Source organism: Gastrolobium bilobum, unplaced genomic scaffold (genome assembly GCF_033153095.1).
Source record: "Gastrolobium bilobum isolate Gb01-03AN ecotype WA unplaced genomic scaffold, APGP_CSIRO_Gbil_v1 utg8260, whole genome shotgun sequence".
Lineage (NCBI taxonomy): Eukaryota > Viridiplantae > Streptophyta > Magnoliopsida > Fabales > Fabaceae > Gastrolobium > Gastrolobium bilobum.
In genome coordinates, this window is record NW_026899532.1 from 124,906 (window position 1) to 137,114 (window position 12,209).

A 12,209-nucleotide genomic window follows, 5' to 3' on the forward strand; every position below is an offset into this window, starting at 1 on the left:
TTAAAGGACTAAATTTCAATGGGATACTAGAAAAGGACAAAAGCTGAATGTAAAACCTAGCTTCCTTTCTTTCTAGCTAGTTATGTTGTAACAGGATAACAAGCTGCTTCTGAAAATAGCAAAGTGCCCACGTTAGAGTTTATTATGCACATGGTGGTAGGGCTAGGTCCACTCAAGTCTGGAAGTTGATTGATGAAACAATCTACTCAACAACAATTATTTTTTGTATCCAAGTGTCCAAAACAATTCAACCTGAATACGTGCTACTTAATGATATTTTTTATTGGAGAATAATAGCACAAGTACCTAAAAAATTATTTGAATTATTTTTTAATGACACGACGATATATAATTATGATAACACAAAAAAGTTTTGTAAACTATTTTATCAGAAAGGAATTCAACGATTAAAATTTAAGTGTTCAGGATTAAGTCTAGATCATTTTAAAAATCTCCTCATCCGGCCGCATGTGAGATTATCTCTGTTAAACACAAAGCAAAGATGGAATTTAATTGTCCAATGAGCTTCTAGATTAACTGAGTGATGTTGCATCATCCACATACATAAGAGCATATTTTCAGTGGCTTTGTGAAACCTACAAACTAGGGACTTGTCAAGGGACTCAAAGATCCCCAAAAGTTACTAACAATTAACTGAAAGGTTCGGTATAAATAGTTGAAGTATGTATCACGGGAGTCTATGGGATTTGCCCACACAAGAAGCCGCACAGAAATCATGTCAAGTTTTAAAGCTAAATAAAATATTACATTGTTGGAGTATAAATTTTGGGGTCTTCGTTGTAGTTTGTACATTGTTCAAGTTTTTTTTTTTTTTTTAATATTCCAATCGATTCATCACATCTTTATTGTTATAGTCTGATTCGGGACTCGTCTCAGGTTTAAGGCTTTAAACCCCTCCCTAAAAGGGTATTGGAGAGGATTAAACACATGCTCTCATCCCATCTATCCAATTCCCTTACGCCCAATGGCGGACCTAAGAAAAATTATTTATGTCCGCACATTTAGTGGTGGGATTCGGGGGCAGCGCCCCCGAAATTGTTTTTTGTAAAGAGAGTTTAGAGTAACGCTTTATGTACAAGGTTATGAACTCGCTCATAATCTAGTTGTTTCCGTAACAAGCTGCAGACAATAGTTTAACCAATCATTCCCCCCTTAAATTTTGAATTTGTGAGGGATCACGATTTTAACTAAATTGGTCCACTTTGAATTTCTTAGGAACCTCAAGACTATTTTTTTTTTTATAAGGAACTAAGGTGGAGACTGTATTTTTTATTAAGGACATAAAAGGATATTTATTCCTAATATAAATATTGAATCAAGATACAAATAAGAACCTGCAACAAAGAAAAAGAAAACTAAAATCACAATATTTATGTCCGCACTTGTGGACATGTGCCCCCACCTAGGTCTGCTAGTGCTTACGCTAACTGAACTACCATAATTTGGTACGTTGTTAAAGTTAAACTTAGAGTTTTATCTAAAAAAAATTGTGGTTTGCATTTGGCTCACGAAAGAATATTCAATGCAAAAATAAATCTAAAGATTCATATTTGGGCTTGGTTTTTGTTTCATGACATACCTAAAGGACATATAATTGCTCCAAATTCCGGTTGCAGATTTAGCTGATCTTTACGATTGAATAGTTAACCATGGCGATTATCAAAGTGGATCCTCTTCATCTGCTTTAGAGATGGTCAAATCATTTATTTCTCTACTCTTTGATTTTCTCACGGTACAAACTAGAACTTTCGCTATGTAAAATATCATAGTAGGGGAAAAGGAAAGAAACAGGATACATGATGTTTTGATATACCTTAGTCCTCTTCAATATGAAATAGCACTGCATTTGAACCTTCATAACATACATTTTTGCTTCATTAATCTTTATATCCTTTTCATCATCTTAACTTAAATATATTCCAGAAATGCTAGACAAGTTATCCGATACGGAAGACAAATCATTTTTAACTTCCAAGAAAACAGTTCCTCTGTTTTTTTCTTCTCTGTCATGAAAATGTATGCTCATACGGCTACCCATTATTTGTATTAACATAACTGATAAGCCACACTGTCACTGTTGTATACAAAGATATTGTGAAATGTAATAATTTCTGTTCAAGTTTGCCTTGTGGTCAGCTATTCATCATCTAATAATATGATTACAAAACATTCTTTAAGGATGAAAATGATATGCAGTATGCATGGTTGATGAGAGAATCTTATAACTATAATTAAGTGGACCACCCCTTGTCTTTGCTAGAGGTTAAATGTAATGTACTCTCCATAAGTGTATATATATGGATACATAAGATATTCTTTTATAGGTTACGACAGGCTAAAAAAAAAAACTTTGAATAAACTAAAATCAACTCTTTCTCACTCTAATATAGTGCATTACAAGAAAGATAAGAGATACAAGCAAAGTTGATCCTCCAAGAAACAAAGGAGGACAAGGTTTCCATGGTTTTTTAGGACCTCGCTTCTTCACTGGAGCAGTTTCCTTTTCAGTCTTATCTGGAACATTTTCTGGTACACTTTGCTCTGGCTCTGGTGTCACGCTATCAACAACCTCTTCTTCCTTCACCTCCTCTATTCCAACCCCACACACTCCTTTTACCATTTCCGTTTTTGGCATCACAATTGTCAAAATTGCATCCTCTTCGTTATATTTAGCCTTGATCCCATCCAAAACCACCCCACCAGGGATTTTAAACTTCTTTCTAAACCCTTTGATTTTCATCTCTTTCTTGAACGGTATAATCTGCATTTCTTGCACCTCCTTCTCCCCACTCACTGAAATCTGCGTGCCATCTTGACTAATATAGATGTCAATGTTCTCTTTCTTATAACCTGCATTTTCACATTAAAATTAGAATTAGCAAAGAAAGGGAAGAAGAAAACAAACAAAAACTTTATTCTAAAGAGTTGAGAGTGAAGAAACCTTTAAGGTGTGCAGTGAGGAAGAACATTGAATCAGTTTCTTTAGACAAGAAGACAGGTCCTGCCCTGTCTTTGGCAAACTGAAAATCAGAAATGGAAGTGGTATCGTCTCTGGTTCTTGTGATCTTGAGTCCCAACTCAACCTCCATAGTTGTTGATCCTTAATTGTTCCTGAAATTAAAGAAAACACATCAAAGGAAATGTTTCAGTTTTTTGTGTTTCTTTGAATGGACATAGCGGTGAGCATTTTTTTGTTTTTTTAGAGTATCCTAGTGCAGTTTTGTAGTTCCAAAAACAAAACTGTGCAAGTAAAGCATATATTCGTTTCTTCATTATACAGTATGTATATATTGGCAGCAAAGCGCAAATCGGCTAAAACGTTGCTCATTTGCTTTTCTGTTACTATTCCTATTTCATATTGCCATTATGGGGCAGGGGTGTGGGTTGAACCGGGTCAACCCGTCAAAACGGGGCTGGTTGGGTTGGGTTGGGATTTTCAATCCACCAACCCACTTCTACCCGCCTCACTTAAAAGTGGGTCAAAACGGGTTCAACCCGTCGTGAGATGGGTTGACCCGCCAGGTTATAATTTTATTTATTTATTTTACAATTAGGTAGTATTTTATTAGTCTTTAATATTAAAATTTATAAAATATAATTTATTTTTGAATTTTAATTAATTTTTTTTAATTAGCGGGTTGGTGGGTTGACCCGTCAACCCGTCAACCCACCATAAAACAGGATGAGTTTATTTTTCCAACCCATATTTTTTGGCAAGTCAATCCGCCCTGCCCTGTTTTTTGCCGGTTGGTGGCGGGGCGGGTCAACCCAAATTGCCACCCTTACTTTGTGGGTATTTACTGCATTTGAAGGTGAAAATAAGGGATTCTTACCTAGATATAAAATTATCAAATTAGCCTCACCAACGCATTAAAGCTTTGAGTTGAAATAATTTTTAACATAATATTAGAGTTGAAGTGACAAAATGGTCATGAGTTCGATTATTTTGTGATGGAATTAAGTAAATATAAAATAAAATAAAAAAAATTACACAGCATAAGGTAGATCAAGAATAAATACGTGTAATATTCACGCATCAAACTCAAAATACTCTACATGAGGATATATATTAAAGAGATATAAAATTATTAATATAATTTCATCCATTACCTTAAAATTTTGAGTTAAAAAGATTATTTATAAGAAACTTCTTGAACCCAAACTAGCAAAAACATGTGCTTTTGGGCCAAAATATACAAAAAAACATATTGGGTTTTTGATAATTATGATTTTATTTGAGGACCAACAATGCAATGCACAGAATGTAGCTCAACTTTTATTCCAAGATATATGAAGCCTTATGTCCCAATTCGATTGGGTTTCTTATGTGCATGACCCCAAGAATCATTGAAGTTCTGCCCATGCACTCGCTACCGGCCAGGGTTGTAAAACATTAAGTGCAGAATGGTACAGGGGTTGTTTATACAGTTTTGGGAAGGGAAACGTAACGCCCTTGATTTTGGACCATCTGCCACAAAAGTTGTACCGGTGTTCGTAACCTTATAATAAAAACAAGAACAAGAATTTTCTTTTTAATTCTGAACATTATATCATTTTTATAAAGAACCAATTCTGAACATTATACCATGTAAAGAACCAATTCTACCGAAAAGTTTAAGCTGTTGAGTGAGGCTACGTTAATAGTTTTATATATCTTAACAATTTTTTTTTTCATTTTTCATTTTCTCTTTTTGGTTGTTTGCTTCAGGTTGCATTATAAATTGTGATTAAATATAATCAACAAAAAAAAAAATTCTTTGTTAATTTGTATGACATATCAGGTTAGTTTTTTTTTATCAAATATAGTGAGAGTAAAAAAACTACTCTACTTATATAATTTTTATAACATACCCTTACCTGCTTAGTTAATGTTTTGTGTTAGAAAAAAATGATATAAAATATAAAATTATTAATGTACATTCATTTTATAGGTTAAATTTTTAGTTTAAATTAATTATTTTACATAATATCAGAATTTCTATATGTCTTATTTGAGAGGTCGTATTAAAGATTAATAATATATAAAATTATTAAATTATATTTATCTAATAATTTAAATTTTTAGATTGAATTAAATCTTTATATTTCAATATTATAAATGAATGAAGTGGGACCTATGGTGTTTTTGAAGTCACATGGGATCTTTTAACTCACAAGTTTCCCCTATCCATGGGAAGACACCTTTGGTAGAAGCATGGCCATTAGATGTAAATGTGAAAGATGCAAGTCGTCAATCCCAATCCCCATCCTAATCAGTTGGTGAGATGTATCATTAATTCCCTCAACCAAGACCTAAAGGCCTCCTGTAGGCTACGTTGTCCATTTTAAGGTGCACAATGCATTCAACTTTCATTAAAATCCATGTTGCCCCACAGGGTGCTTATTGCAGCACACATGTCCACCACTTGCTGCATATAATATGAGTGATTGTCAATGGCTTCTTCATCGCTTTCTAGTGATCTAATCATGTAATGGATAAGGCTGTATTTTATAAAATTGATAATTTTGGGATCTGAAACTTTAGCACTGAACTTATGAACGAGAAAATAAATGATAAATTTATATTGTTTGAAGAAAATTTGCATTTTAAATGCCTAAAATATATTAAAGAAACAAAATTAGTACTTGATATTACAAATGTTTATATTAAAGGAAATAATTTTATTTAATGATCAAAATATATAAAGACTTGTGGCTTGATAATATGATCTCTAATGTTAATATTTTACGTACTTGTGGACACGAATAAATTAAATTTCAATTAAAACGTAGCGTGATCCGAAAAAATCGGGTGATTTAGTAAGAGCATGTGGACGAGCTAATTAAGGTGAGTAGTTTGGACAAAACACAAAAGAAAATGTTTGACTAAATAAATTCAAAAATGTTTTCCGTCTTTTTTTTTATACCTACTTTAATTATCTCTTTGAGAGAAAATAGTTTTGATATTTTCAAAAAAATTAATTTTTTAAATAGGCTATGAGACTAATTTTAAGTTAAAACTTAGTAGAGTATTTGATGTGAATCGAATCCAAATTCTATCTTCACCTACTCATTTTATATTGGCAAATGATCTAATGGAATATTTTTTATGTCTAGTTTGAATCTGTTGGTATTTGCATGGTTGCAAATTTTTCTTTGGGATTTACATTTTATATATGATTTTATGATCTAAGACCTTTTTTTATGGTTATTCAAGCTTACGAGTTTAAATGCAGTTTGCTTCCGTCTAATAATTAATAAATATATAATAATATAATTATTATAATTTATTAAATGAATTTCTATATTTTCGTATATTATAATTTATTTTCTTATTTAATTAGATTGAAGAGTATATATATATATATATATATATATATATATATATATCAATATTAGTGCTAGCTTGTGTTTGTATAACGCATCTTTCACATTAATATTCATATAATTTTTTTATTATAAACACTTCCATCCTTTATATTCTCCTTTAGTAAACATCTCTATAATTTAAACAAGGATATAGTGTATATATATATATATAACATAAAATCATAAAAAGTCATCTCAAATTATTATACGATATCATTATGTACTTAACATAGCACATATGAAGCAACACGAAGGAAGCATTCTCCAAACCACTCAAAGTAAACCGGAAGATAAATTATAAAGATACACACATATAAGCCAAAAGCATAACAAGACAAAGGAATGAATATTGGAAATCCTTGTGTGCTTAATTTTATATATGTTCAACCAAACAGATGGTGGTGCTTCTTTCCATGAGCTTCCTCGTCTTCCTCCTTTGCTTCCTTTTTCTCATGATGCTCATGAAAGGCGAACCCACCAGCTCCCACTGCAGCTGCAGCTGCAACCTCCTCTTGTATCTTGTGCCTGTGAGCATTCTCTGGATCTTTCTTTGCCTCGTTCTTCTCATGCTATCAAATCAATTGCAGTAAATAAAATTAATCAATTATCCCTAAGGTGAAAAACCTAGGCCTAATTTAACATGTAAGTGGTATATAACATTATTTTAAAATAAAAACACAAATTAAAATGACAAATATATGTGATATCAAAATCATACAACAGGAAGGTTTTAGTTTTCAATCTCATAATAGATGAAATTATGTCTTGTGATCTCAAAATAACATCATTTCATCAGTTTGTGAAATTTAAAATATTTTTTTTCAACCCAAAATAAGATAATTTTGAGTAATCAATTAAAGAATAATATAAATCATTAAAAAAAAATTCACCCAACTTCTTAAAATTTTGGATTAAATTGATTCTTTATATGGTATCGAAACTTCAATGACTATAAGATCATGCGAGTTTAATCCTCACTATCTCACTTTGAAGTGAAATTAAATAAGCAAAGTTAAACCCAAAAAAGAAGAAGAAGCAAATAGTATCAGTAAAGGAAATTACCAAGGCATAGATACCAGCAGCTACAGCACCAACCCCACCAAGTTGTTCAAGATGCTTGTGGTGCTTCTCCTCCTTCTTATAGTCAACCTCATCATCAGGTCGAGAAGTATCATCGCCATAGCCGCCACCACCACCAGTACCGGCACCATAGCCACCACCAGTAGTGGTGTCAGAGTATCCTCCACCGCCGCCGCCACCAGTACCATAGCCGCCACCAGAAGGTTGATCATCAGTATAACTTGTCTTGTTATAACCAGATTCATAGGCACCACCACCAGAAGGCTGATCATCAGTAGAGTATGAAGACTTATTGTAACCAGTTTCATAGCCACCACTAGATGGATCATCAGTGGAGTATGATGACTTGTTGTAACCAGAGTCACCACCACCACCAGATGGATTATCAGTGGAGTATGATGACTTGTTGTAACCAGAATCATAGCCACCACCAGAAGGTTGATCAGCAGAGTATGATGACTGGTTGTAACCAGTGTCAGAATCTATAGGCTTATCCTCGTCGTCGTCCTTGTGGCGGTTGAAGAGGCCATGGTGGTGTTTCTTCTCTTCAGACATGATGATGGTTGCAAGGGATAGAATTGATGAAGAAGAAAGTGGTTAATTAAAGGTTGGATGTGAGAATTGTGAAGCACTAGTTTCCCATTTATAAACTGATTCATGATCATGTTACACTTGCTGGTTAACGTTCCTGCTTTCTTGGTAGGCCATAAATGATCTTGTGCAAGATTGGAATGCTTTATGACTTTTTTCTCCTATGCATTTAATTCTATTTGCTAAATCCTTTTTTGATATAAGTTATTAAATATAAGTGAAATCAATTATTAATATATAACATGTACATGTAAGTTGTTCCTTCTCTATTTATCTAGCTCTCTAATAATACATCTGAACTTTGGATAATCTAATCTGAACAACGATATTTTATGATTAGGAAGATCAATGTTTTGTAAGATTTTTTTTTAAAAAAATTTAAAATACTAAACAGTTTTTTATTTTTTTTGAAAAAATACTTTATTAATTATTAAGAATTTTAAACATGCTTTTGAAAAGTTTGAACAAACTGACTCTTAATCACATAAAGGGCAATGCTGGGAAATACTTTATTAATGTTGAGACTGTCGACATATTGTTGCATGAGTATTTTATTGCATCCTGTAAAATTTAAATAATTGTAGTGATATTAATCTCAAAATTAAAAACATCATCCGACGTCGGAACTGTGGAGTGTATAAATACTGGGTAGTAAAATCTAACAGAACAAATCCTAATTAAATAAATACACAAATTTGAACAAATGGTTATATAGAAGCAAATCAGTTAGCCACATATGGACAAAAATATTTTAGATTATTCTTTTGATATTTTTTTTTTATATAAAGGTAGGGTTTTATAAGAGTTATGTTGTAGGAAAAGTGATTGTGTAATGTTATAGAGATTCGTTTTGCGTTTTTTTTTTGCTTCAAAAAGTGTAGGCCCCACAAAATGTTGTGTGTGTAGGAAATTTTTTTGTGTCATGTTAAATGATGAATGCAAACCCCATAAAGGTATATCAGAAAATATTATTATAAGCTTTTATTATTGAGATTAGTGGTATATTTTGAAATTTAAATACGATTACCTCTCCTCTCTGAAAAATTTCTCTCATTTTAAAAGAGACAATATCAATATTATTAGTATGATTTTAATTTTCCCAATGCTAAAAAAAAAGCATATCTTTCATTTTACTGTTTATAAAAAAGCTGCACTTCTTTTTCCTATTATTTACCATTATACAATAAATACTGATCAGAATCGATTTTACAACTGGGCTGATATGTAATATACCTCTAGTCCTCTACACAAATAGTCTGGAACCGCCTTGAGTCAGAGCAGCCGGCAATTGGAGTAACTTTAACCCATTGGTCTTCAATAGAACAAAGAGGGGATGTACCTGCAAGATACTCTGACGCTCAAGTCATATTTGGTTCAACCAAGTTTTAATTATGTAGAAGAAGATGTGTACCTTGGGTTAACACATATGTATTTATAATAGAGAGATAATCAGCTTGTAAATGGTGAGGCAGCAAGTCTTCTAATTGGTTACTGTAAGTGGCTGAGATAAGCTTTGCTTAGTGATGAAGTTTTCTTGTCTTGGTGCCAAATTAATATGGTTGTAATAGTTAATGTTGAAGAACTTGCTGAGATGAGCTTTGGGAGATGAAGAAGAGGTATCAACCTTTGCTGACTAAAACTTTGCTTAATATGATGAAGACTTTGAATATGAATTTATTTTACGTGTACCTCATATTAATATCCAGATCAGATACACTAATCACTTTTGATAATAAATACTCACTAATTAATTTTATATATATTACAATTTAAAACATATTTTATAATTTTTTATTTATAATTTTATCCATTTTCAAAATATATATCCAATACAAAAATACTCACTAATTAATTTTGAATTAATTGCTAGAAGGAATGGGCGAAGCGTCTTCCCCTCCTCTTTGTCATAAAAGCGCAAAGCTCTAGTTGATGATAACTTCCAATCTTTATGGTAGACCCACAAAATTGTCGGTTGGTTAATGTTCGTTGTCGACTTTTCATTTGATTATTTTACTTTTTCTGATTTTCTGCATTAGAAAACATTTATATTACTTAATAATTATGTGAACAATTTCAATATCAAAAAATAAGTATTGTTTTAACAAATATACGTTTTGAATAATTATATGTAGTGTTTTACTAAAATTATGATTTACAATGTGTAATTAATTGTGATATTAAATATTTATTTTTTAATTATATTTAATTCCAGTTTATTACTATCGAAATTATGGTGCGTGCTGTTATTATAACTATTTTCTTTTTTGACTTTTAAGAATGTCTTGTGCTAGAAGGCAACGAAATATAAATATGTAAGGACGTGTTGTGAAACTCTGAGTTCTGACTATGTAATCATAGCTCCCCGACAAAAAATAAAGAAAGATACAACTTGCTTATGCTTTACTGATTGCATGTTGATATTTTATAGGTGAGAGAAAAGTCGTAAAAGTGTTATTAATATGTTCAAAAAAGTTAAACTGGGCTTTTATTCTAAAAAAATAAAAGTTCAAAAATGAAATTATTTTTTTTTAGAAAATATTTTTAAACCTAACATTTATGACTTAAAAAAAATCCAAAAATAATTATTATCTTCAAAATTTAATTTTGCCTCAATCCCATCATCCCACCACCATTAATTTAAAATAGGGAAAAGTTCACCAATGTCCCTGTGGTTTGCTTCAGAATCATTTATGCCCCTGTGGTTTTTTTCTATCACATATGTCCCTGTGTTTTGTAAAAAATAAGAAACCACAGGGGTATATGTGATAAAAAATATACCCTTTTACAAACCACAGGAGTATATGTGATAAGAAAAAAACCACAGGGACATAAGTGATTCTGAAGTAAACCACAGGGGTATTGGTGAACTTTTCCCTTTAAAATATTAGCGTTGCCTTTATCACCTCGTCTGTGATTTACTATTACCATCACCATCGTTATTGCTTATCACGAATAAATTTTGGGTACATATATTATTAGAGAATAATACAAATATTAAAAAAGTTCTCATTCAACATCTTAAGATTTTGGGTTGAGTTAATTTTTTAGATGATATCAGAGTTTCAGTGACCATAAGGTCATGAGTTCGATCCTGCCCCCCATTTTCTAGGCCTGAGCAATATCCACGCTTCAAACCCGAAAAAAATTGGCTGACATATTGTTGAGATATATAGTTCCACATTAGTTGTATGTGCAACTAATGTGGAGTTTATAAGTCCTTAGGCACTCCCACATTAGCTTTTGGGGTGGTGTATATGTGCAACCAGACTCTGATACCATGTAAAGAACCTTGGGATACACCACCCCAAAAGCTAGCTCAAAGGGTGGGAGTGTCTAAGGACTTATAAACTCCACATTAGTTGCACATACAACCAATGTGAGACTATATATCTCAACACATATAATATTTTCATTGGTGGAATATACTAAATTTTACATATAATATTTTTATTGATGGAATACACTGAATTTTTGGTGCAACGGTAACACTAAAAATTTACTCATGTATCACTACCACATTCATTTATTAGCATCACTCTCGCCCCCAGCACAATTTAAAAGATAATTGATGAAGAATTTGCAGTTGATCAAAGATTAGGATGAATTTGCTTTTATAAATCATTTTGTAATTTTATACTTTATTTTTTTTTTTTCAATTTAACCTTCGAACGTATTTTCTATTTAAATATGATTGTGCCATACAAATGTATTTAAATGCAAAACAATTTTAACTTTTGATAACAAAAATCTTCTAAAAAAATAATGAATCTTTTTTAAAATCCCTTTAAACACATTAAAAATTATCGTTAGTTAAAAACTGAAATTTATTGCATAACATCCTTAAAATTTTCAACGAATAAAGGTAAATGGAGATGGGAGTTTTTAATAAATCATATAAAAAATAACAAATAAGAATTAAATATAATTCATAAGCTTATTTTTTCAATTCTATACTTGAAAAGACAGTCATGAACATTTATAATATGAAAATGAAGACAATATAGAGTTGCCTCTTTTCATAAGTATAAATAACGAACTATTTTAAAATCTTTTGAAGTCTTCGCATCATTGTTGTAAGTGTTTTTTATTGTGTGTTTCAGTTCGTATATTATTTTAATTTTTGCATGCTTATATAGTTATATACTAATATTATAATGTTCACAAATTTT

The 12,209-nt window shown here is 31.4% G+C and overlaps 2 protein-coding genes across 2 annotated transcripts; both read right to left on the minus strand.

Moving 5' to 3' along the window:
• Positions 1-2,386: 2,386 nt before the first annotated feature.
• Positions 2,387-3,242, minus strand: LOC133291047 (uncharacterized). Its single transcript, XM_061489227.1, has 2 exons — positions 2,963-3,242; positions 2,387-2,871 (listed from the first exon to the last, which is right to left on the minus strand). The coding sequence occupies exons 1-2, from the start codon at positions 3,108-3,110 to the stop codon at positions 2,387-2,389; spliced, it is 633 nt and encodes a 210-aa protein (XP_061345211.1). The 5' UTR covers positions 3,111-3,242.
• A 3,317-nt stretch (positions 3,243-6,559) lies between these two features.
• LOC133291001 (uncharacterized) lies at positions 6,560-8,139 on the minus strand. The gene is made up of 2 exons (XM_061489163.1): positions 7,432-8,139; positions 6,560-6,938 (listed from the first exon to the last, which is right to left on the minus strand). Exons 1-2 carry the CDS (start codon positions 8,002-8,004, stop codon positions 6,753-6,755), a joined length of 759 nt encoding a protein of 252 aa, XP_061345147.1. The 5' UTR covers positions 8,005-8,139; the 3' UTR covers positions 6,560-6,752.
• Between the last annotated feature and the right edge of the window lie 4,070 nt (positions 8,140-12,209).